This window comes from Nelumbo nucifera, chromosome 2 (genome assembly GCF_055504915.1).
Source record: "Nelumbo nucifera cultivar China Antique chromosome 2, China Antique-T2T, whole genome shotgun sequence".
NCBI classification, from domain to species: domain Eukaryota; kingdom Viridiplantae; phylum Streptophyta; class Magnoliopsida; order Proteales; family Nelumbonaceae; genus Nelumbo; species Nelumbo nucifera.
Window position 1 is genome coordinate 4,440,208 of NC_142650.1, and position 26,454 is coordinate 4,466,661.

The 26,454-nt window shown below is 37.9% G+C and overlaps 2 protein-coding genes and 1 long non-coding RNA gene across 12 annotated transcripts; 2 read left to right on the forward strand and 1 right to left on the reverse strand.

Annotated features, from left to right (window-relative positions):
• Window positions 1-380: 380 nt before the first annotated feature.
• Window positions 381-8,961, forward strand: MKP1 (mitogen-activated protein kinase phosphatase 1). Of its 5 annotated transcripts, XM_088898937.1 has the most exons (6): window positions 381-537; window positions 974-3,672; window positions 5,573-6,701; window positions 6,818-7,375; window positions 8,100-8,266; window positions 8,767-8,961. In XM_088898937.1, exons 2-3 carry the CDS (start codon window positions 1,150-1,152, stop codon window positions 5,588-5,590), a joined length of 2,541 nt encoding a protein of 846 aa, XP_088755063.1. In that variant the 5' UTR covers window positions 381-537; window positions 974-1,149; the 3' UTR covers window positions 5,591-6,701; window positions 6,818-7,375; window positions 8,100-8,266; window positions 8,767-8,961. The 5 variants fall into 5 exon arrangements, with proteins under 5 accessions (XP_088755063.1, XP_088755062.1, XP_010253327.1 ...); XM_088898936.1 differs by having other exon boundaries at window positions 5,573-7,375; XM_010255025.3 differs by lacking the exons at window positions 5,573-6,701; window positions 6,818-7,375 and having other exon boundaries at window positions 974-2,616; window positions 2,896-3,672.
• A 1,497-nt stretch (window positions 8,962-10,458) lies between these two features.
• LOC148801884 (uncharacterized) lies at window positions 10,459-12,508 on the reverse strand. The gene is made up of 2 exons (XR_016082379.1): window positions 11,088-12,508; window positions 10,459-11,012 (listed from the first exon to the last, which is right to left on the reverse strand). It is a non-coding gene; the product is annotated as an uncharacterized LOC148801884 (long non-coding RNA).
• A 137-nt stretch (window positions 12,509-12,645) lies between these two features.
• Window positions 12,646-25,918, forward strand: LOC104594639 (serine/threonine-protein kinase AFC1). Of its 6 annotated transcripts, XR_016082377.1 has the most exons (14): window positions 12,646-12,988; window positions 13,658-13,829; window positions 13,912-13,938; window positions 14,159-14,312; window positions 14,402-14,450; window positions 14,560-14,674; window positions 15,892-15,983; window positions 17,445-17,601; window positions 17,713-17,777; window positions 18,542-18,639; window positions 18,711-18,816; window positions 19,252-19,383; window positions 20,880-20,944; window positions 25,368-25,559. XR_016082377.1 is itself a non-coding variant. In XM_010255026.3 (12 exons), the coding sequence occupies exons 1-12, from the start codon at window positions 12,884-12,886 to the stop codon at window positions 25,524-25,526; spliced, it is 1,299 nt and encodes a 432-aa protein (XP_010253328.1). In that variant the 5' UTR covers window positions 12,646-12,883; the 3' UTR covers window positions 25,527-25,918. The 6 variants fall into 6 exon arrangements, 2 of the variants coding, with proteins under 2 accessions (XP_010253328.1, XP_088753722.1); XR_734758.3 differs by lacking the exon at window positions 20,880-20,944 and having other exon boundaries at window positions 25,368-25,918; XR_016082378.1 differs by lacking the exon at window positions 19,252-19,383 and having other exon boundaries at window positions 25,368-25,918.
• Window positions 25,919-26,454: the final 536 nt, after the last annotated feature.

A 26,454-nucleotide genomic window follows, 5' to 3' on the forward strand; every position in this document is an offset into this window, starting at 1 on the left:
ATGTCTGTCTGGGTGACATTAAAATTGAAAACTTTGGTCGTAGGGGCGTAGTAGGTAGGCTTTTCTTGCTTCGCTCCTTCCTTCACGTGCACGTGCAGCAGCTCCTTCCACCCACTTCTACAGTTCTACTTCCAATTTTATATTCACAATCACGCTTCACTCGAGACAGTTGGACACCTCCTCTGGGGGCTCGTCTTTTCACGTCGGATCGGAATCCCGTAGATGCACCAATCTGACGATTAAGCCGCGTTTAAAACTCGCCAGTCGCCAGTCATTATTCCTCTACCGTCTACTGTTCTAAACTCGTAAACTCCAAACTGTGGTTAATTAAACTCAAGCAGCATTTTCCCACTATATATATAAATATATTTGTTAATTTTTAAATAAAAATACAAAACGAGAAGGAACGACAATAGACCTGGTGTTGCTGGTAGCGGTGGTGGCTGGTGTGTTCTCCATTTTCTCCTCTTGTCTCTCTCCTCTTCTGCTACTGCCAGTAGTCCCACCTTCTCTCTCCCCACCTGTTCTTCATTTTCTGTAAGTTATGAAATCTTAAGACCATTTTTTTTAATCTTTTTATATTTCTTTTCATTTTCGAATCGAGCGGCATGGACTTATTGTTTGCTTTTTGCCTTTCTACGTTTCTGTGTTTTACAATCTTTCATTCTTTTTCTTTATTTATTTTTTTCTTTTTCCCTTTTCTTTTTCTGACTTGGTTCTGCGGTTTACCCTCTTTCGGTTAGGGTTTTGTTTTAAGATTTATCTCTTTTTGAACGTTTTCATCTGAAGCTTTTTCTTTATGAATGAAATGTTTAGTGATGCCAAAATTGGCTGCTCTGGATCTCTCTCCCCACTCTTCTGTATGGTCCATATGCAAATTTTAATCAAGAGTTGTAGAACTTCTGCCGGTTCTGGTTTCCGTTTTTTAAGCTTCCTTTCTTCATCTCATGTGATTTCTTGTTCTGGGTTGTAGGTTAAGGGTATGGATGGAGCGAGCGGGTATTGGTCGTGCTTCTGATTGTTTCATTCTTTCTATTTCTGGTCCGCAATGTCTTAGTTATTATGATCGCAAATGATTCATGACGGTGGAAATTAGGTTTACCGGTTCGAATTCGGTTGGGGCTCTATACTGAGGATTTTGTACTGGGCATGGTAGGGGAGGAGGATGCCGCCGGTTCTCGGGGGCAGTGCCAGATTTCCGGTAGCCGCAAAACGTTCTGGAGGTCTGCATCCTGGTCTTCTAGGTCTATGCCGCAGGCCACTACACATTTTGACAATGCCAAAGATTGTGCAGATCCACATGGCACCGACAAGAACTCTGGGCAGTGCCGGCGGTTTCCTGTTCCTCTTACTCCGAGGTCTCAAAACAATAGCAAGGCTCGGGCTTGCTTGCCCCCCTTACAGCCTTTGTCGATTTCCCGCCGGAGCTTGGACGAGTGGCCAAAAGCTGGTTCGGATGATGTCGGAGAGTGGCCCCAACCTCCAACCCCAAGTGGTAGAGGAGATTTAAATAAGTCAGGGGACGGATTGAGGCTCGACTTGCCCTCCTCGTTCCAGAAGAACCAGGATCCAACCGGCACTCTTGTTAAGAAAGATAGGATTGCATTCTTCGATAAGGAATGCTCCAAGGTTGCAGATCATATCTATCTTGGAGGAGATGCAGTTGCTAGGAACAGGGATATTCTAAGGCAGAATGGTATCACCCATGTTCTCAACTGCGTTGGTTTTGTTTGCCCTGAATACTTCAAGTCAGACCTTGTGTACAAGACGTTGTGGTTGCAGGATAGCCCGTCGGAGGACATCACCAGTATACTCTATGACGTCTTTGATTATTTTGAGGATGTGAGGGAACAAGGAGGGAGGGTTTTGGTCCACTGTTGCCAGGGAGTTTCTCGTTCCACATCTTTGGTGATTGCATATCTCATGTGGAGGGAAGGGCAGAGCTTTGATGATGCCTTTCAGTATGTGAAGGCAGCGAGGGGAATTGCAAACCCTAATATGGGCTTCGCCTGTCAGCTGTTACAGTGTCAAAAGAGGGTCCACGCCATTCCACTTAGCCCCAGCTCAGTACTGAGGATGTACAGGATGGCGCCACATTCTTCATACGATCCTCTCCATCTGGTCCCCAAAATGTTGAATGATCCTTCTCCATCTGCCTTGGATTCTAGAGGGGCATTTATCATACATGTGCCGTCTGCTATCTACGTCTGGATTGGCAAAAAATGTGAAACCATCATGGAAAGGGATGCCAAGGGGGCGGCTTTTCAAGTTGTTCGCTATGAGAGAGTGCAAGGTCCAATAATAACTGTTGTGGAAGGGGAAGAACCATCAGACTTTTGGGATGCCTTTTCCAATCTACAGCCTTCAGTGAGCAAGTCGGAAAATGTTGTCGAGGTTGAATCAGCTGAGAAGATTGTCTCAGGTGAGAGAAGAGTGGATTCCTACAATATTGATTTTGAGCTTTTCCATAAGGCAATAACTGGGGGTGTTGTTCCTCCATTTTCATCTTCTGGCTCTGGACAAGAAACCCACCTTCCTGCAAGGGAGAGCAACTGGAGTGTTTTAAGGCGCAAGTTTGCCTTTGCCAATGTGAAAGAGTTTGTCTCGGCTTCCAAGGTACCTCTCTGTAGAGTCTATTCTGATTCCATGTTGATAGTAGACTGCAATAGTTGTGTAAACAATGTTCCGAACTTGTCTACTAACTCATCATCATCATCATCATCATCATCTTTTTCGCCTCCTTATTTTTCCCCAAGTTCTATCTCTTCTGATTCAAGCGCTAGTTCTAAATCTAGTTCAGAATCACCTTCGCTATCTCCTTCAACATCTTCATGTTCTCTTACACCAACACCTCCTTCCTCTGCCTTGTCTGACTTGTCACTCCTTCCATTGCAGAAGTCTCCCTCACCTAACAGTCCCGAAGCCCCTGGATTAGGTCATGCTTCAAAACCTTGTTCTCAAACAGTTCCATCATCTAAGAAATTTATTATGTCTCTTGCTGAACGGAGAGGTGGCTTGTCACCATCTTTAAAATTGCCAACCTCAACTGATGGTACCTCACTTTCATATAGGAGAATGAAAAATGATTCTTTAGCTTCTCTTGTAACTCAAAGAGACAACAATGAGAAGGACAGCTCTTGTTTATTAGGAAAATTGAAAGAACAAGTTTTAGAATCTGGTGAGGTGATTGCAATTAAAGAGGAAGATGGGGTTCAAGGAGTCCAATTTGAATTGTGTTCAAGGGGATTATACAGTGATGATCCACACAGCATGCAAGAAGCTTTGGTGAAAATTTGTCATGCGCAAGAAGTCTCAAAACACTCAACTGGATTGATGGATGATGGTTCAGAGTCTTGTGGTCAAGTGCAGCCCACAGTATGCCGATGGCCTGATTTAGAAAGGGTAGCAGCATTTGGTGCATGCGATCTGGATTCAGAGGCTGTTTTTCTTTTCTTAGTTCCAACTCCAAGTACAGGTGTAGAAAAGCATAAATATCTTCAAGATAAGGTTAGGGTTCTATATTTGTGGATAGGAAAATCTTTTGAACATGGTAAAAGACAGCTCCAGCTAGATAACAGCAGAGATGTAGGCGATGTAGAAGAGATTGACTGGCATCAAGTTGGTTCATACTTTCTTACTAAAATGGGACTGCGGAAGGATATCCTGATTAAGGTATGAAAAACCATTGATCCTTTTATCAGGTCATATGTATTGGATTTTTATTTCTACGTATAATGTATCTTCATTATGGTTAAAGTTATACCTTGTTTCTTTCTGAAGATCTGTTTACTGCTGGCCAAAAACTGAATGATACCTTGTTATCATCTTAAGCCTGGATGTATCTCTCTCCTTGTTGTTATTGATATTGTAGTAGATACACTTTTGCCTCTGTTTTCTGTGGAAACATGAAAGCTCAGTTTGGAAGGAGTACAAATGCAAATATGTACAATGCAAAACCTTGTATTTTGTATTATTTTATATGTATTTGTACTGTACATATTTGTATTTGTACTCCTTCCAAACTGAGCCTAAGTGTATAAATTCTGTTGCTTATCTTTGCTAACTTGTAGCATCTGTTCAAGTGTTGCCAAATATGTTCACCTAGCTAGCTGTCTCTCAAATCAATGTCTTGGTGATAAACTGCTTTGTCTGTCAATGGACAGTCATCTGCCATTTCAGGTGATTGCCTATGTGAGTTGATAGTCTGCTAAGTTTGAATTTCTTTTTGTCTTTATATTCTAAATACTTTGTAAAAAGGTAGGAGGGGGTAGTTGTTGCATTTTGTTTCTTGAGGATGAGTTTTTCCTACTCCATTTTATGGTACCGTAACCAGTGATCAAAATTTTGCAATGTATTAGCCCGTATCGGCTGATATGTAGACAGTCCTTATACCAATCCCCCTGAATAGGTTTAAAAAGACCAAAAATAAAATAAAATGCATGGTGTTACAATGTCTGATACGCCCCATCTGGCATATTGGACTTTATCTATACTTGGAACCTTGATCATAATTAGTAGAGGGAAAGGTCCATTTTCGTCATCGCCATTATCCGATTTGAAGTGGATCCAGCCTCATTTGAATCCAATTGGGTCTAGGGCTCTCAGATTGGATTCAGATCCAATATAAATTGTATAGGAACTTGAATAAAATTGTGTTCATAAATAATAAGATTATTTATTTTTATTGATAAAAAAATAAGATTATTTATTTTTTACAAGCTTTGTCATAAAATTAAAAGCAATATGAGTAATTTTGCCAAAATTTTAATCCATATCTACCATATATGTAATTGAAACATTAAAGTATACCTTGTATACACTGAAAGCCTAAGATTATTAATCAAGTTTGATTTGAAAGTCAACTAATCCACATACAATAAGGTTTCCAAAAGGTGCTAATAAAAAAAAAGGTTTCCAAAAGGTTTTAAATGACCTAAATAGATAATTTTCTAAAAGGTTGTTTGAGGTTGTTGAGGTGAAATTTTGGAGGGTTAGGAGGTCTGTCAAGTGTATTTTTGGTGGTTGTTAATTGTGGGAGTTCTTGAATTGTTGGCTGTTTTGATTCTGGTTGATGTGTTGATTCTTCTTTTGGTCTGGTGATTATTTGTATGGTGGTGTTTTGTTTTGAACAAATGTGGAGGGGGTTGTCGCTGTTTTAATTAGGATCTAGGGTTGCATTTTTTTCTCTTGTGTGACTTCTTGTCACCTTTCTTGTAATCTACAATTTTCTTTTAATATTTTTTTATTTACTATAAAAAATAAAAGATAATTTTCTAGTGAGTGCTTTAAAGAAGTCTCCCTTGAAAAATTAAAAGAAGCAACGATAAGATGAAGTAGAAATTTAAGTCTTGAGTGAATTGATTTCAAGCACATGAATTGTATAAATTGTAATATTCATGAATCAAACCATAGGATTCAAAAAATAAAGAGAAAACTGAACATTTTAAAAATCAAACTTTCTAACTTATGCAAATAGGATAAATTTATAAATTGATATTAATACATGTCATATATATTTTAATTGGAGTTGTTCGGTTTGGAAAGGAATTGAAAAGAGCTAATGTTTTTTCAGCAAGGAAATCAATTTTGAAGTGGTGAGGGGAACCGGGGTCAGATTCTGGATGGATTTCTAGTGTGGAAACAATATGTTAGAGGATGGATTTCCCGAACTCTTTGCAGTTGCTGTTGATAAAGGGGCAAAAGTGGCTGAAGGGGTGTGGCTTCAAAATGGGGAGTATGTTTGGATCCCATGGTTCAGAAGAGCTTTGAATGATTGGGAGATTGAACCATTTGGTAAACCACTCCAGAAGCTGTACAACATGCAAACTGATTTTAACTCAGAAAACAAGAAGGGTGTTGTCAATGGATAGCAAGGGCTAGAAGGGAAGGTGCTACATTGGCAATCGGGCTATAGCTGGGATGGGAGGGGTCTTTCGAGACTCAGAAGGGAAGGTGCTTGCTTTATATTCAGGACCTATAACCAATGGTGATGCAGTGACAGCAGACTTGTATAGTTTTCTTCAGGGTCTAAAATTTGCTAAGCAGTTTGGGTTTCTTAACTTGGAAGTAGAAGGGGATTCTCAAGTGGTTATCTCATGTACAAGGTATAATACCCAAAATCCATGGACAGGCATACAGTCCGTGAAATAGAATCCCTAGCAAGGGGGGTGAATGCCACTTTTAGACGGGTAAGAAGAACAGCAAATGAGATGGCAGATACATTGGTTAAAAAAGGGGCTACAAAACAACAGATTTTTTGGGCAAAAATCTAAAGTTTCTTCTGGTGGAGAACTTTCCATCTTGATGTAATTCCTTCTATATGATGCTTAATAAAATTTATCTTTATTGATAAAAAAATGGATAGCAAGGGCCAGTTCACAGTAAAATCCTTTTATAATCAGTTTGCTCAGGAGGATGAGCAGAATTTTCCTTTGTATGTAATCTGGAGCAAGCATATCCCTTCAAAGGTGGCTTTTTTTTTGTTTGGTCTGCCTACCTGAACAATATTCTTACAAAAGACAGCCTGATTAGGAGGGGAGTGGTGATTGATTCACCTGAATGTGTGTTATGTAACAGTGTAGAAGAATCAGGTGACAACTTGTTACTGCATTGCAGTTTCACCTACAAAATTTGGGTGAAAAATTTCAGGAACTTTGCTATCAAAAGTTGGTACCCAGCCTCAGTTGAAGTTTTTGTGAAAGGTTGGTGGATCCAAGGCTTGATTCAGAAAAAAATTTTATGACATTTGTTTTTGTTTTTTTGATAAATAATTTTATGACAACTGGTTCTATGGGCATTTTTCTGGTTGATATGGCAGGAAAGAAACCTAAGGCTATTCCAAAGCAAAGGCTGTCAAGAGGAGGAAGTGTGGAAGAAAATAGTGGGGAAGCTGTTATCCTATTCATCAGCACAGTTAGCTGTAGAGAATCTTTTTGTAACCACAAATGGGATAGTGGTCTAATTTGTATGTACTCTCCCATTGTACAAGCCAACAGTTTTTGACTGTCTGATGGGACTGAAGCGGACCCGGAATCCTGGCTGGTGATGGTTCAACTGTCCGGGTCAACAGCGGGTTGAAAACATTGATTCAGACCACTGGAACCATTACCTCTGTTCATCAAATGAAACCTACCATTAGGGTCCATGGTCTCTGACACTGCTGAAGCCCCCTAACCTTACGCAAAACAATCTCTCATCATCCAATGCTCACTTCCACCTTCATCCTATCAAAGTTCAACCTGAACACCATCGGATACCTAATGCACTTTTTCTAATCAAGCCTATACTGCTTGATTTTCTTGACATGATGATTGAATACCATCTTTCACTGCTTACCTTTTTGCCAGATTCAACTGAACTTATACATGATTTTATAGTAAGATCTGTTAAAAGTTTAAAAGTTTACAATTTTATATATTCTTAAAGTGTTAACACTCTATACTCTGGCAGTATACTTTGACAAGTCATAGAAATGATTAAAGTTTGAACACCCAGTGCATGAAATAGCTTGGACATTTATTGGGAGCTTGCACCTGAACCCAGAGTTTTTAGTGATAAATTCTTTGAAGTTCAAAGTTTCAAACCATGTTTATACTGTACAAACAGAGTTAAGTATGTTTAGCCACCTTAGTAGACCAGCTCTGACCTCTTAGACTTTGGGCTTGATATAATTCTTAATAAATCATTATCAATAAGATATTTTAAGGTTGTTGAATAGATGAGAGCTTTGGCACTTAAGGAGACTCTAATATATAAATTACAGCTGTGGATAAAATAGGCATGTTTTTATGTATTTCATTTCCTGTACAAATTCTATGTATCTTCTTCTTGCCTTGAATTGTTATATAAATGATCACTCTGGCTGAATGGGCATGTTTCATGTATTGGCATTTTTTGCCCATTCTGTGCTTCTTATCTATCCTCGATGTATAAATTTTTTCTACCTGGTTTAGATTGGTTATTGTTTTGGATTCATGGGCATTGTTGTATGCTTAGTACCTTCCATTTGCTGTTAGGTTAGCTGAGCCATTAACTATTATTCTTTTTGCAGTTTCTGATGGTGATTCTAACTCTGCGTGTTGGATGGTGAGTGAGGACAGGTTGTTAAAGAAGGAAAGGAGCCAGAGGATTTTATTGAATTGTTGAAATCCTTGTAGCAGCTTGAAAACGAACAAAAGCTTCTGTGTGCTGATGAAATTCTCTACCTGCCTTCTCGGTTCGAGTATCATACATTTTCGTACGAGATTTCCCAAACAAGATGAAATAGGTAAAGTTATTTGGCCTATTATTCAACTGATTATGGAAAATCATCCAGTTTATGGAAAATTCAGAAGGGATCTAGTCTTTCATGAAAGCTTTCTTTCCCTTCCCCATGACAAAAAAGTTGAAGGCCTCTATACCCCAGACCTAGCAGCTGTTTCTGCCAACCCTATGCCTGGAGACTGCTTTCAAAGTCCTTATCAACTTTCACATTTTGAAATAAATTCAATATGGTTCAACTTTTGTCATGGTTCAATCCATGAAGTGAAGTTTGTCATGCTGACCATTGAATTTTGGTGGAAGCGTGGTTGACCTAAGTCACTTAAAATTTCCTTGAAGCTTCTGTATAAAAGGGGCAGAAGCAAGTTTTGCCATGAAGGGGACAAAATATATTCAGTTTGATTGTTTCCCGCCCCTTTTACATTGAAGGTTTGAGGCAAGGAGATGTAAAAGTAGTGGTCTTTTGTTTACTTCTTACGGTTTTATTCTTGCCTTTTTCTTTGACAGGGGGCTGCAATCAAGTCGTTTGTGGCAATTCGTTTGGATGTACAGTACTCAGATGCCTCGCAAGCGTGGCTAAGCAAACTTGTAATTTCCTACTGACATAGATAGAGTATCTCCTTGTATGTACACTCTTAAAGGTGATTGACTGGGCCTTCTTCGGCTGAGTAATATTGAAATTCCCCTCGTATAGGTTTTTGACGTTGTTCAGAGTTTTAATGTGTTGAAATCCCATTAGCACAGATGCATAGGAGTGCAAAGTCACTTGCACCAGTACAGATGCATAGGAGTGTATGAGAAGAATGCTAATTGTGGTTCGTTTCAGGTTGTACTTTGCTTCAGATTTCATCACTGCATTTGCATTGCAAACAAATAAAAACATAATCATTAAATCCTCAAACAGTAAGTCAGAAATTGCAATGCTAAATGGGTCGAGAGGTTTCTCACTAACAAGGGATAATGTGGCTAATCGTAGCATTAGCATAGATTTCATAGCATTAGATCGAGAATATTCCGGAGCCCGGATCTGCTCCTCACGGAACGCACCTCACACCGACTTCACAGCTCCATCCAACTGCGTTGAGAGCATATTCTGAACTCTGTATTGTTATTCTGGCCCAGTTTGGAAGGAGTACAGATACAAATATGTACAGCATAAATATATATTAAATAATATAAAATATAAGGGTTTGTACTCTACAAATTTATATTTGTACTCTTTCGAAACTGTGAGGGGAGATGTAAGGTGCATTCTGTGAGTCCCAATACACGTTGGGATGGGGCATTGTGAGGAGTGCTCTGGGAAGAGCAAATCCCGATTTTTTAGATTTTATGCAAGTCGGTCTATCCCTTTTCCCTTTTCCCTTTTCCCTTTTCATTCTTTCATCCTTGTGCGGCAGTCATACTGATCGGGTTCAGCTATGATATCAAAGATATAATATCTATGAAACATGTCACCAATTAACTGATATCATAAACGTAATCAATAAGGTGGTATTTATCAAATTTACAGGTGTGTTTTTATTGGTCAAATCTCATTTTGTACCACCTCTTTCTAGCGTTATAAATGTCACATTCATTTAGTTGCACAATGGGAACATTTATTATACCGAAAAAAGTCCTCAATCCAGGATATAATTATAATTGGACCCGTAAGCCTTAGTCATCACGAATCATCATTATCATCATTTAAACCTTTGTGATTTGACTGATATGAATCAGTTTTTGGGGTCTTCCAAGCTTTGTCTAAAGGGTATTGTTAAGGCTAGCTTTTTAATAAATATATCAATTGTTTCTATGAATTTTAAAGTTTTATGAGATTCTTAACAAGACCCCTTGGAGGTCTTTCTGAAGATGGTTTTTTGTTGGCTCTTCCCCCTGTGGGTTACGAGTCTGATCAACATAGATGTGGCAAATTTGGCTGTATAATCTTTTTGTGTTATTGAAATCTATTTATTACCAAAAAAGACAAGACGCTTTGATTATAATCATACTAAAATTTTAAAATACTTAATATTGAGCAGGATCCATAAGATACACCTAATATTTCTGTAATATGCGATGAAATTTTTAACTTTACTAAGTATGTATTTGGTTTTATTTACGTTTTTTCATTCAATATTTATGTTTTATTTATTTGTAAAATTAAAGAAATTACAATCGTTTTTGACAATTAAGCGTCATTGGGCTCTACACCTGGAATACCAATGAAAAAATGCCTAACTGTTTATAAAAACTTTAAAAAATAATTTTCTCAAATAGTAAATGTGTACAAAAATCAAAATTCACGTTTACCATTCTACAGAAAAGAGAGAAAAACTGCTGAAATAAAACATATATAGCAGCGTTTATATGCCCATGGAACCAAACACCTTGTAAATCAATGGGTCTCGTGCGCAAGGAAAATGAGTTCAGCTTCAGTACAGGCACGCTATATACGTGCACCGTTTGCACAGCGCGAAGACGCTTCACGCGTCTTTTAATTCGTGAATTGGCTTAATACGTGCGAAAGGAATTAATGGAGTCTATCCTTTATGCTGTTTATGCCGTTAGCTTCTCATTCATTCCATCCCACTTCCCGCTCAACTCTTGGACTCTGCCCTCACTAGTCACTCTCATTCTTTCCCTCTCCAACCTGCGGCGATCAACAGTCATCACCGGCGATCCCCTCAGGTATTTTGGAGTCTGATAGAAGCCGGACTGTTATCACTGGCGGAAAGAGTACAAACAGTCATCACCGGTGCGCGTATTAGCTGTCACCAAAACCTGATAAAATAAAATAATAGAAGAACAACCAGAAGTGAAGGGAGGAAGAGAAAAAGAAATACCGATATCACAGACTTGAGTGGTTATTACAAGTATCCATCCGGCTAAGAAGGATATGTTTTTTCGGTAGAAAGCCTTTATAATGTTGACGATGCCGACGGCATAGGCGTATCCACTCTCAAAAGCGCTCCCGGCATTAGCGAATATGGAGATGAGAACATGTTTCTTCATGTTAAATGGTCTCGGATTCAGAGAGAATTCCGTCGGCCCAAACCTGGTAAGCGAAATTTGGTGCGCGGTAGGACAGAAGCCATGAAGCGGCCAATTGGGAGGGTAGCCACCTGAACGGTGATCTGGGTTATGATGAGGGACTCCGTTCGGTAGGCGAAAAATTGGTTGAGGAATGACAGTAGTGCGCATGATATCAAACCCAGGAACCACATCCGGAAGGTCCAGACGGGGAGGGTTGGATCGTCGGTGTTGGTCACCGTTAACCGCACTTGTTCGATCGGGGAAAGCTCATCTTCATCAACTATTTGAAGTTATCGAGACCAAGAACTCCATCGCCTCGCTTCTTCAAAGCCAGTGAGCAGTGGGTACCCACGAAGCCAGCGGCCCCAGTGACCAGCACAGAGAAGCCATTGGATCTGCGGGGAGTAGACGAGTGGCGGACTTGCTTCTCCCTCTCTCTCCCCATCCACCCGGCGACGACTTAACATCCATTACCGCCAATGATGGTTGTTTATCGCCGGCGGTAATGGATGTTAAGTCACCGCCAGGTGGATGGGGGGAGAGAGAGGGAGAAGAGAACGAGTCACTCGAGGGAGAGAACAGGTCAATAACGGCGAAAAGCATTCCTCGCATACTTCAACCATTTAGAGGATGCGTGTTACGTCCTCCAATTGCGCGAACGGTGCCCTCACTGAGGGTGTCTGGACTGAACCCGAACTCAAGGATAATAACATGCATGTGTAATTGGAGTGCTTTTCGTACTTCGGATTCTTCTATGTAACCAAACAAGCGTCTCCCTTTTACAAAAGTTGGAGCAAAGTCATGCATTTCATGATTTTAATCACGCCGAGTCTCAGTCTCAGGCTCTCAGCTTTTGAAGCAAAATTTTGAAATGGTGGGTGACCCGCTCCCGAACAAGCCGCCCGGGGCGGTACTCGGTAAAGCCGTGCAGGGCTAGGCAGTATTATGAATACCCAATGCGATTATTTAACAGGGGGATTGGAACAGAGAAGGTAACATTTTAGTGAATTTTCCTAGACGACCCAACAATCCTCTACGCAACATTTTAATCGAAAGGTCCCACATACTTATCTTCTCGGCAAATTCCAACACTAACACTTGCGGTTTTGCATTAATAGAATTGCCAGGTGTCAATACAAGCCTTCTTTAGGCACACTTGAAAGCATTGCGATTCAAGTGGATGGATCGTATGATCAGAATCCATCTTACGTGAGTGTGCCAGCATTGCAATCCAAATGGACACGTATTGACCAGCAAGGCTGGCTGTCGGCATCAATCCATCCATGAAATTACACATGTGAAAGTGTAGGAGATCCACTGTCTGGATAAGTTTTAAGGTCCAATATTAACTACGGTTAGTTGCGGGTCTGGTTAGGTATAGCTCTCGTCTCGCTTAAAACTTAAAACTAGGGTTACGAAAAGCCAACTTTGTTGCTGGTTTTATTCTTCAATTTTATTTGGTATATTTTTTAATATATAAAATTGTAAAAAAGAAAATAAATTTTTGTTTTGGTTTTTCTTCATCAGATCTTCGTCTCTGTTATTTGTCACTCTTCTTTCTCTCTGCAACTTCTTAATTCCTCTATCTGCGAAGGGGCAAATTTTAATGGGGACAGAATGGATTAACGGATTTCCTCAGTCGAACATGGATAAGCGCCCAAGAAAACGGCCTAGATTAACATGGGACATGCCTCCGGTTCCTCCTTCCAAGGTGCGATTCTCTTCTGTTTCCTTATAAATTACTTTATTTTTCCTGAGTTATCATCGGCTTCTCGTAGAATTTTGTTGCTTGTAACCCTAAGTGTCGTTCTTCGTTTTTAATGTTTCATGTCAGCGATTCATAAAAAAAAAATGAAATTGTCGGTAATTGTTTCCTTTTCCCCATTTTAATCCTCTAAGGCGTCAAAACCTCATGATCTAAATGATACTTCAAATTTTAGAATTCTGTTTTCAACATTTTGATCTCTATTTATTCCTATTATTTATTTCTTTTGTTTTATTCCCTAAGAAGTCAAAACCTTCATGATCCAAATAATGCTTGAATTTAATTTTAGAATTCTTTTCTGAACATATAAATGATATCTTTTCAATTTGGTTATTTATTTTCTTTTGTTTTGTTTGTTTATTTTGCTGTGGATCTGTCTTTGTATATTTTAAATATTATTACTGGAATGCCTTTTCTTGCTAAATCTGAATTTTTGCTGGCGTTATTTTATCCTCGCCTTCCTAGTTCTTTTCAAAGTTGCCATTCTCCCGATGCATTCTATCAACTTTTTGTACGAAACTATGAATGGTGTTTTTGAGCTGAATTTCTTGTTAGAAAAAGGAAATTGTGGGGGGTTTGATGCATTTGCTAGATTGAGTGGTTGGATTTGTGCAGGTTCTTCCAGCTATATATTGTGGCCAAGAATATGTGACGGGGGCCGTTTCCAGCTATGCCTATTCTTCTTTGTATTACAAGGGAATGCCTCGCAATGGATCACCTCCATGGCGAAATGACGACAAAGATGGCCATTATGTCTTTGCCATTGGGGAGACTTTGAACCGACGCTGTAATTATACACAAATTTGTATACTTTTCTTGTATTGTTAATTAATAATTTGTACCTTATGATTGGCTTTTGGTACATGCAGATAGGATCCTTAACAAAATGGGTGAAGGTTGGTTTTTTAGTTTTTCAATCATTGAACTCATTCTTTTCCAATTCTCTCTCTCTCTTTTTTGCCTGTTGACTCTCTTCCAGTGCCAAGTACTTCATTTTTTCTCCCGTGCGCATGTTTTTATTGCAATTAAACTTAAAAACTGGGGAACTCTGTTCTCACGCCATTTTCTGGGATCATCTTTCCTTTATCTCATTCTCTAATGGTGCAATTGTTGCAGGAACTTTTGGGCAAGTCCTGGAATGTTTGGATTATGAAACCAAAGAACTGGTTGCAATTAAAATAGTGCGCTCTATTCACAAGTATCGTGAAGCTGCTATGATTGAAATTGATGTCCTACAGAGGCTTGCAAAACATGATGTTGGTGGCAGACGGTAGGACATTTGTAATCTATCATTTTCCATCCCTTTTTAGCTGTAGCCATTTAAGGTGAATTTGGTATAAATGGTTTTATTCTTTGCAGTTGTGTGCAAATACGGAATTGGTTTGACTATCGTAATCATATTTGTATTGTAAGTATTTATTGGTATTTTTGGTTCATTTTGGAGGGCGGTGCATTTCCTCCACGACTGAATATTATGCGAGTTAAAACTTGCGGATGAATTTAAATGGTTTTAACAGGTATTTGAGAAGCTTGGACCAAGCTTATACGATTTTCTCCGCAAAAACAGCTACCGTTCATTTCCCATTGATCTTGTTCGGGAGTTTGGCAGACAACTTTTGGAGTCTGTAGCATGTGTGTGGACAATACTTGCACCATTCTTTCCCATATTGCATCTCATTTGGTGCTTGAGTGCTTTCTTATGGAAATTTGAGACTTAAATATCACTTCTATCCATTTTTTTCAGTAACGGGAACTTTTGTTAATTTCTGAAAAAATGTATGTCATGTACAAGAAAATGCTTGGCATCCCTGAGCCCAGATCTCCTGCTAGCAAAAACTCTGCTCACATGGCAACACATTGATAGTATCTCCCATACGTGTATGTTAAATTCATTGGGAGATGTTCCCAATGTTCGGCAGGATTCCCATTCTTTCAGAGTGTGTGCAGAGTTTTTGCTTGCATGGAATCCCATCATGGCATCCCTCAGGTTTGGATAATAAGACTACCTAACCCATCTTCTTTTTAATTTTCTGATTTACGTTTTTTATTCATCCTTCCTAGGAATGATCCCCCAAATACATTTGTGTCTTGGTGACCACCCCTTATTTGGTAAGGCATCTGCCAAAAAAATGGTAGATCTTTGAATCTAGTTGATTGTTGCTCCTACCTTTCTAGCAAGGTAACAGATTTCTCTCATTACGTGAGGGCACTGCCACAGTTCCTCAGTTTTGTTTTCAAGCCATCCCACAATAAACTTTGAATCCCCTTCTAGCACTGGCTGGTTCTAATTTTTATCTCTTCGTATTCTTAATCCTTAGAGTATGGCCAATTACTGTGATGAGATTGTGCCATCATGGTGTCTAAATACACCTTCAATGCCTGATTTCCCTCAGTTTCCAAAGCTGCACTCATCAAAGTTCAACTTAACATTGCTCTCTGAAGGAGGGATCCAAATTGAGGCTATTGACTTAATGGCCAAGGTTGATGAAGCATGAAACTCCTATACTTTAATCAAATCATCCACCAAATAGAGGTTAAAAACTGGTAAGGTTTTAACCCAATGTACCGCCTCTGTTGTGATGTTCTCAGTCAATGTCTCTTTAGAATGGTTCTCGTCCTTGAATAATCTAGCAATTCTTTCTTCCCATACCGGCCAAAGAATCGCAGCCCTTGTCGATCAGTGCTACCCCATTTCATCATTCAAGCATTTCCATTATGAGTAGCATTTTCATTTCCTCCCTTCATTGCAATTTTTGTTAATATTTGTTGGACAAGTGTGGCAGTTGAGAATCTTGAGTAAACTCATTATTTTAACGTTGACTCATTCATTCCATTTGTTATCCTTGCAGTTATGCATGATTTAAGACTCATTCACACCGATCTCAAGCCAGAAAACATTCTTCTTGTTTCCTCCGACTATGTTAAGGTGCCTGATTATAAGGTAGGTATTGGTTTTTGAATAATTGGACTTTCTATTGAAAATTAAGGTGGCATTTGGTTGGACTATCTAAAAAGATCATTCAAAGCTCAAAAGGATCCTTAGGATTCAAAAGATGAAGAAAAAGCTTGGAAAGTTTGTTTGGTAACGTTGTTCTCCAAATGCTTTCTTTTCACCTCGTAACAGTGGTAAATGACCAACAGGTTTTCTGGTTGCCATATTAATAACAATCTTCATAATTGTCGTCAAACAATGTTACCATATTTTAATCTCTCTGTTATTAATGAAAGATTTTTACTGATAAAAAAAATCTTCATAATTGTCGTCAAACATGGATACATGTGTACCTACCTTAGATACATGTGCAAGTCTGTTATAATCTATAATATTTATTGTTTTATTGTTATTTTTGTATTTTCTTCTTTTGTTGAATTTTTAATTTAGTTAGTTGAACAATTTAACTATATGGTTGGACTGCTCAGTCCATGACTCAACAACAAAAAAAATGGTTTATGTCCAGTTTAAATCTAACAAAATTATGTGTAACTAATTCACACAAGTAATGGTAAGATGTATCTCTTATACATCCTATATATCCTTCCCTCTTTTTGTTGATGAAAGTTATCTTTTATAAAAAAAAGGTTTCAAAGTTCTAGCAATGTTTTCAACTTGCAGTTTAACTGAGTAGTTGGAATGATTGACCCGTGATATGGCTAGGTTTCCAGGTCTGTTTATTCACCAAAACATTTAGATGCAAAAAAAAAAAATGTTGATTCAATCAATGACCTGGTGATTGATCAATTGAGCTTAATCAGCTGATCAACCATTTGTCCAATCAATGGCCACTAGTTAGACATTAATTCTCTGTTTTTTGTATTTTTAGTCGTTTCCGTTAATAAAAATAATTCTCATTTATCACACTTATTTTTGTATAAGATGATATGCATATAATGTTAGATTCATGTCCTTTTTTTTGCAAAATGTCTATAATTTTTTGCAATTTATATATATTTTTATATTTTATTATATACTGCTTAATTATTATATCATGGATTAACCTGTTTGACCCAGATTAGTTGAACCACTGGTCGTACAAAGGAAGAAGCGGTTCCATTTTTATTTATTTATTTTTTTAAAATTCATTGTAGAATGGAACAAAGCTTCAATTGAAGCTTCCTGATTTTGGTTTTTTGAGATTTAACTTCCACATGGCCGTGGCTTTCAAAGAACACCTTACCAAACCATAAAAGATCTTTCTTGAGCTTTTATGGCTTTCAAGACCCCATTCATAGCCCAGCCAAACAAGGCCTAAGAATCACTAATGTACCTAATGTTTTTTGAAGCAACATATTATATTTTCCCAAATTGTGGAGTCACTGGAGTGATTTGTGCTCATCAAGTTGTACAATTACTTAAAGTTCTTATAACTTGTGTTTGTTGTGTTTTCTTTTGGCTGTGACCTAGTTTCTGGCACGACCCACAAAGGATGGCACCTATTTCAAGAATTTGCCCAAGTGCAGTGCTATTAAGCTCATTGATTTTGGGAGTACTACATTTGAGCATCAAGATCATAGCTATGTGGTGTCAACACGACATTACCGTGCACCAGAAGTTATCTTGGGTAATGTTTTTTTATACAGTTTGTTCATTGTTTTTGGCTACATTTGAGATTTACATTTCACCATTTATTTGTAGTTGTGGTCTGACAGTCAATTTATATTCTCTTCTGCAGGGCTTGGATGGAACTATCCTTGTGACTTGTGGAGTGTGGGTTGCATACTTGTTGAACTGTGTTCGGTAAATTAAGTTGAACTGATTACATTTTCTTTATCGAGTTTATATATTTGCAATCAATTTAAAAAGTTTAATTAGTTGTCATTTATTTGTCAAGAAGGAAAAACTGTTGCCTCTCTTTAGTTTGTATTTAACTGTTTGTATTTAGATGTCTATACTGGGTAACACTTCCTAAACGGTAAATTGGAGAAAACAATTAAAAAAACTGTTGATTGGAAAATGTTTGAAATTCACATACTTCATTCATTATGGTGTAGCTTGCATAATACATTCAGCACTTCACGTTACATGTTATGTACAAAAAAATATGCCTAATTTTGATATACTGATGCAATGTTGAAGTTAATAAAGACTGATATGCAACCTGAGCACAGCCCAGGTTGGGTTGGGCTCAACCTGAGCACAGCCCAACCCGAAGTTGACTTCGGGTTGGGGATTAGAACTTAGGGTTGGGCTAGGGTTGGCCTCAACCTGATCTAACCCGGCCCAACTTGCAGCCCTAGTTGGGCTTGGGCAGTCAAGAACCAACATGAATGAGTGGCAGAAATGTGTATGCTGAGATGGCCATCAGTATGGCCATCAGCTAAGTGGTTGATGATTCAATCAGTATGGCCATCATCTAACTAGTCATTGGCTAGTTGAAACCTTGGTAACAGTGTATTTATCAATAAGTAATTGTTTTTTCTGTGGTAATTTGACAATTCCAATTGAGTCTATGAATCTAAGGTATGAATATCTTGTTCTTATGTTCTTTGTTGAATGTATAGGGAGAGGCTCTATTCCAAACCCATGAAAATCTAGAACATCTTGCTATGATGGAGAGAGTGTTGGGCCCACTGCCTCACCATATGGTGGCCAGAGCCAAGTAAGTGTGATTTTTTGTATGTTTTACCTTCTCAATTTTGTGTCTTACTTCTTTGACATTCATTTTGGCAGCCACCATGCTGAGAAATATTTCAGGAGGGGTGCACGATTGGATTGGCCTGAAGGTGCAACTTCAAGGGACAGCATGAGGGCAGTTTGGAAATTGCCCCGCCTCCAGGTAATTGTTTTACCACTTTTTTCTGCTTCTGTATTGTAAGAAACTCCAATATGCTCTGGTGATGGTTTATAACCTTTTATTCTGTAACGAATCTCTAAATTCTTTGGCTTCATAGTTCCAGTTAGGAAAACTGAGAGGAGATTGAGGAATGTAACTAGGAGTTGCTGTGATTTTTCTCTAGATTTTGTCAGAAATGTTGTTATTGTTATTACCTTGAGAAGCACATGATGCTTGAGAGTTTACTAGGTGGTCTGAGAAGTTGCTGCTTTACTCATCAATATTTCTTTGAATAAATACATCTAGCACTTATTTGTAGAGACAGGGATAGTGAGGGCTAAAGCTGTAATTTTACTTCTTACCCTGACTGTAGAAAAATATCTCAGTTTTAATCTGATATTGTCGTGAGATGTTAGACTGTTGATAAACCTTTTCCAGGTATTCATGCATCTCCTTGGAGACCCCTCATAGAGAAAGCAACATCTGTAGTGACTGAGCTAAGGATCCAGGATGCAATCTGAGCATTATTAATCTTCCAAGTCTGCAGCCCTTTTGCATCAGTTGCTTCAGGTATGGTAGTGGTTCCACCGATGTAGCCCCACAACCCCTTTCCCTCAACATAGAACTGAAAATGGAACTGCCATAATGCATAGGTTGTTCCATCAAACTTGATAGGAAGCACACCACCCTGTTTGGATGCCGTTGTAAGAAATAAGAATGGGAAAACAACCTCTAACAGGCTGAACACCAGTAGAAATTCTGTTCACAGTAAAAAAAAGGAAGGTTCACAGATGAATCAAACAAGATAGGGGATCAAAACCCTAGCAAATCAGATCCAATCTTCACCAAATTTTTGGGGCTGAAGGAACAGCCTAGGGCGACACCAGATCTAGAATTTTAGAGCAAACTGATTAGCTACTTGAGAGAAAATCCCAATATACTAACATGACTGCGTCCCAGTCCAGGAAAAATAGGATTTCTTATCTTGATCAGAACAGTCCAGAAAGAAACATATACCAGTCCAAAAAAATGCCAAAAGAGAGGCCCAATCTGATGCTGAAAATTGGAGAATAAAAACTGAAATCAAAACCAAGAGAATCGAACCTGCTGTGAACCTGTGATACTATGACAGTTAGACCTGGCAATTGGGTTGGGTGGGTCGGGTTTGGGTTGGGTCAAGACACTTTGGGTTGATTTCGGGTTGGGTTATCAAAATGCTCGACCCTAACCCTAAATGTCCGGGTTAGGGTTGACCCATGTGTCAATTCGGGTCATCCCAAAAAATAACTGAATTAAAAAAAATAAAGAAAAACTATATGAAAAATGTCAAAACTAAAGGAATTAACCTTAAAATTCCAAATATAAAATAAAAAAAACTTGAACATTTAACAATTTAAAGAGTAAACAATAAAGAGTAAAGACTAAATAGAAAAAATTGAAGAGTGGAAACTTCTAACAATGCATAAATAGTCCCAATTAGACTTGACAATCGGATCAGCGGGTTGACCCATGACCCAGCCCAGCCCAACCCAGTTTTTACTGGGTCAGGTTGGGTCATTCTCACATTCAGTTTGCCAAATATTAGACCCTAACACTGTTTTTTCGGGTTGGGTTGGGTCAACTTTTTGCCAGGTCTAATGACAGTGCAGTAAGGTAAAAGGACACACCAAGAAAGTAATATTTATATTAATGAAAGGTAAAAGGGCACTTCTGTCCTTGTAGTGCAATTAGTAATGTACAAACCAAAAGAATAAAGAATTAATGGTACAATAAGAGGTAAAATTACAGCTTTAGCTCTCACTATCCCTGTCTCTACATTATCCGCTGTGAATGAAGGCAAGTTTTTATTCGAATAAAATGTAGTACATATATATTTCTGCTTTATGTGAAATCAATTGTAGGATAATTAATGTTTTTTAGTTCATCTTCTTCCTAGTGGGTGTTTTGTAATTTTGGTCATGGCTGTTGGGTGAGTTTTGAGTTTTACAAATGAAGTTTAGGACTTTTAGTTAAAGAAAATTGATTATTGTATTTGGTCATTTTCAACCAAACTTTTGAGCATGCAGAAGAGGACTTAGAGAATGTAGACAAATATTCCTCTTTCGTTCTGAACTACACCTCACACCTCCAGGTAGTGGAATGCCTCACATCATGCCTCCATGTGTTAATACATTGGTATGTAGCTATTAGTTTGAGAATATTGGAAGATGGATTTCCTGTATAGTGTGTTTACATCAAGTTTAAGCAATTAACCTATTCATAATTTATTGGATAAGTTGACTCATTTGCATGAGGTAGTGTGTCTGCTGACAACCTGGCAACATAGTATCTGTATCGATTGATGAGTAAAGTGGACTCAGTGCACAATTAATATAGAATCAGAGGTTTTTTAGATAAAGGGAAGAAGGAAAAAATTATAAACTGCAAATTCAACAAGGATAATAGTAGAATTGAGGATCCAATTAAGATTGGCGACCAGGAGTTGCCTTGAGTGACCATTTCTATTATGGTTTGATTATCCATAGGGACGTGAGGAGGCAGATTGCAGAGAATGTTGGTCACACAATTGGAATGGGGTGAATGAAGTGTCAAGGCGCATTTGTAGTGTTGTATGATTGGTTCTACCGTTCAGATTACACTAAAAAAGCATCACATCCATAATGTGTATTGGAGATAAAAATGTTAAAGATAGATCAATGACAAAGACTGAAAGGCTACAAAGCATAGATTTAAAAATGGATTCATTTATGGGAATCTAGGAGAGCTTTAATATGTGTGACAAAATGAGGGAAAATAGACTAGGATGGTTTTGAGCATTTGCGTTGAACTTGTACTGGTAAAAGCAAGATCTGATGCAAGTTGAGGGTTCAGAATGAGTTGGGGGAATGCTAAAAAGGACATTGGCTTGGGCCTCAGGGTAGTGAAGAAAGATATCAAGGATTCATAATTTAATGGTGAAATATGGCCCCTTGATAGAGTTGAAATGGTGAACAAGATTTTTGTAGCTGATCTAATATGTTTTCATTTCTGCTTCTTTATTTTGAGTTCCATCTAAACTTTAGTATATATTAGTTGAAGTGTTCTTCACCAAGTGCAAACACAATTCAGTTCAAGGCTTTTTCATACGCCTGCTGAAAGGACAACTATTATACCCTAAACTGGTAAGATTGGATATACTTGTTGCTTCCAAAATTCTGCCTCAATATCTTCTATCAAGGGGCAGTTTCGATGGTATTCTAAAATCTTGCTCTATAAATCTCATATAATTTGGATTATTTGGTATGGTTACTGAGATTTTGATCATTAGGTAGAAACATTGAATATCTTAGCCGCCTCCATATATGATATTTGTCGAAATTGGAGATCAGTGGCTGATTCTTCCACTGCAAAGAAGTCTTTACTTGCTGTTTGGAGACCTCCTCCGGAACCTTTTGTCAAAGCTCAATTTTGATGGCTGAAGCCTTGGTAACCCAGGGATATCAGGAATTGGTTTGGGTGGGTTGAGCTTCAACCCAATTGGGGATGGCCACGAGCTGAGAGCTACTCGAGCTCGACTTGGCTCGGTTTCAACTGAGTTTCGAGCCAAGCTCGAATAGCTACATATATAATAATAATAATAATAATAATAATAATAATAATAATAAATATTATTATTATTATTATTATTATTATAAAAAATAATATATATAATAAAAATATTATAGATATAATATTTTTTATTTTTATATATAATAATAGCTAATTATTATAATTCTTATTTTTTTAAATATCAAATAAAAAATATTTATATGTATATTTTTATTTTTGTAAAACATTTTTTTTCTCAAGTCGAGCTTGAACCTTGTACTACCTTTGCGAGCCAAGCTCGAGCCTCGTACTATTCGGCTTGGTTTGGCTCGAATCGACCCCTAAACCCAATCCATCTAACCTACCAACCCATTAACAACCTAGTTATATAAAATTAAATGGGTTGGGTTCAACCCAAACCCGCCTTGACCCAACCCAACCTGTCCAAACCCATTAATCTTATATTTTTGTACTTGAAAGTAAAAACTCACTCACTTCCACAAATAAGTTAGTTGTAGCTTGGTGGTCATAGAGCTATTGTTTACTTAAGTGGTGAAGGTTTAAATCACATTACATCCATATTATTTTTACAAGGAGAATAAAAAGCAATTAACCACTTGAAGTTATTTCATTATGCTTGGGTTTTGAGTTTTGACCAAACCACTTGGGTCGAGTTGATTTGGGTGAACTAAGTTGATTCGAGTCAAAACTACTTTTAGTTAATAATAAATAGAAAATTAATGCATTACTTTTAAATTGTTTCACTCAAATGAAGAAAATTAAAGAAAAAATGATTAAGTAAATCATGTGTATCATTAGTGGTTAACACAATGGTTATTCATCACCCAACCCAACCTGACCAAACCCATTTAGATTCACCCAATGGGTGATCAATCCATTCCCAACCTGCCAAGTAAATGGGCGGATTGGGTGGGCTCAACGGGTTGGGTGAGAGATTGCCACCCCTAGAATTGGAGGTGTGATTGGAAGCAATGAAGGCAACTTAATCGTACTCCTGGTAGGGGTGAGCAAACGGTTTATTTGGTTAAAAAAATCGAATCGAATAAATTAAAATTTTAAATGAAAAACTGAATCAAAACCGAAATAAATGAAACCAAAATTTTTGGTTCGGTTTTTAGTTATTTCAGTTAAAACTGAATTTCAACACTATATATATTTTAATATATATAATATACTAAAAATATATATTATACAATGTATATAAAAATTATATATTCTAATACATAGTATAATATAATATCATATATTTTATTATATTATAGACAATAAAGTTCAGTTAATTCGGTTTTTTCAGTTAACTGAATTTCTAAACCGAAACGAAACTGCAATTTTTGATTTTAACCGAATAATGCGCACCCCTACTTGGGCCGGTGGGTGACTCATCAAAAGCAGAAATCTCGACAGCTTTTGGTGGGACATAGAAAAGAAGAGCAAAGTTAGTGAACATCACAAGATGCTTGGGGAGCATTCAGGAATTCACTTGGCAATACAGGAATATAATGAGAAATCTGAAACTTAATGGGACAGAATCGGTAGATAAGGACAAGGGTGGAATGGATCCCTCAGGTTGCCAACAGTTTGGCAGATTGGTTGGCAACACAAGGTGCTACAAGGTACGGGTGGCAATATCTCACGTAACTCGTTGAACCACCCAATCCATTCATTTACTTGCAGGTTGGAAATGGGTTGATCATTCATTGGGCCAATTTAGATGGGTTGGGTTATGCATAACCATTGGGTAACCACTAATGGTATAAATGTGAGTGTCTTAGTCAATTTTTTTTAATTTTTTTCATTTGAGTGAAATAATGTATAATTAATGTATTAATTTTATATTAATTATTAACTAAAATTAGTTTTGACTTGAATTAATGTAGTTCACCCAAATTGAAATAAATCCTAATCAACCTTGACCCGAGTCCAGACTGAAGCTGCTGCTCAGTTCAGCCTGGTTCAAATATGAACAAACCTGATCACCTTGGTTCGACTCTTTGGTTTGCTGGTCCTGTCCAAACAGTCTAATCCGGGTCAGTTTGAATACACGACCCAGTTCCGGTAAGCATGGAATGATTATGTTGACTCGATTCGGACCAGTCGGCTCCGTCCAAAACCCTGTACAATCCAATATAGATTGGTTCGGTTTGGACTGCCCAACTTGACCCAGTTCAGATTGGCCAACTCATTCCCGAATCATTGCACAACCCGATATGGACCAATTCAGTTAGTCCAACCGGACCAATCCAAATTTAAATGGTTTGACCACTCTTGATGTGATTAGCTCAAAGATAAATCCTTAGATATTTCAACTTTCAAGTTGGTTTGACTGATTTCATCAACATAAGTGGTTCAGTGACTTCAGTCAAACTTGAAACCCGAACATAGTCAAACTTGTAAATAGCTTCCATGACCACCAATTTTTACTTTTAGGGGGGGGGGGGAGATGTAAATCTAACATCCGAGGCAACTAGCCAAGGCTACACCTTTCTAAGCATATAAATAATGTACCAGTATTTTAAAACTGTCGCGGTGAAACCGTTCGACCTGGGAATCAGTCAAATATCCCTTTTATTCACCTGGTCCCAGATTTTCCCAAAAACCGTTGAGTTGAGAGGATCCAGACTAGAATGCTATGCAAAAGCTACTAAGATGTGGTCAGGCTTTTATATCGATACTTGTGACAACTTGAAAAAAAATGGGGTTTTCTGATCTCTTCTAGCAAGTACCATTCATTTTCAACTTTTTTATTTAGTAAAATTTTGTTTATTAGCCATGTAAATTTTGTTGAGCTTATAAATCTTCTGACTTCAGTTCGAATTGAGACAGCAACCAACTAACCTTGTTTTCTGCTTGTGAATTTCATTTTATTGTTCACTTTAATAACCACCTCAAAATCTAGTTTCCTGTGGCATCTTCATTTTTTGTCATCTTGTACATTCAATTTTTATTTTTTTTCTTTGGTGTCGTAGAACCTGGTAATGCAGCACGTGGATCACTCTGCAGGAGATCTAATTGACCTCTTGCAAGGTCTTCTCCGTTATGACCCGGCAGAGAGAATGAAAGCAAGGGAAGCGTTAAGACATCCCTTTTTCACAAGAGACCTGAGAAGGTGTGGTAATTCTTCATAAGCTAAAGAGCTTGAGATGGTCTTTATGAAGAAATACGAGGGACTCTGTTTACTTAACATTCTACATGCTGACAGCTGCTGGGTTAATTGTAAGACCATAACTTCTGTATAGTGAGTTTCTGCCCTTATGAAGTGCCTTTTTGTCCTTTTGTGCAATCATTTAATATTTGCTGAACGGAATGCAACGGGATTTTGTTTTTTTTGGATCAAGATGATAAATATAATCGATTCTGTAATATTTTTTTTTCTTTAGTTGGCATTTGTTCCGGAAAGGGTCTTATGCACTTTTTGATTGGAAATTGGTGCAGAAATGTAACAAGATACATAATCCTAGATTTGAAAGGGTTTAGGTCTTTTGCCTCCAGCCAAGTAAATCTGATTATCTCTACTAAATTGTTCATGATGTGTAAAGCAAACTAAACTTGATACAAGATCGTATAGTGGATCAACAAAGTAGGGAAGAGGTAAGTAAATTGGAAGTAAATAAGAGCGCGCTCGCAAGAGAGAGAGAGCTTTTGGTAACTGGAACTCTGGATTTCGAATTCTTCAATGTGATTCTTTTCTTTTTTTTGGCCAATTCTCCATGTAGTCGAGAGCTTTTTCTCCACCATGGATAAAGTCGTCTTCGGTTAGAATTTATTTTGTCTACCAATAGGTGATCATTCTTGGTCCGGTCCAGAAGTCCTCCAGCCCAAGCCCAGGTTTTTGTGTACAAAACCTGGCCTGGGCCCATAGTAAGGTGGAAATTTTTGGACGAGTCTTGGACCCAACATTTGAAGCCTGATAATTTATATAAAATATAAAAAAGCTTAATATATAAATATTTATGAGTTTTCACGTGTCAATGCATGTGCTAATACATGAGTTTAACTCAAGTACTACTAGATTTGTCTTTCTAAGCAAAGCCTTGTAGGAATGATCTTCATTTT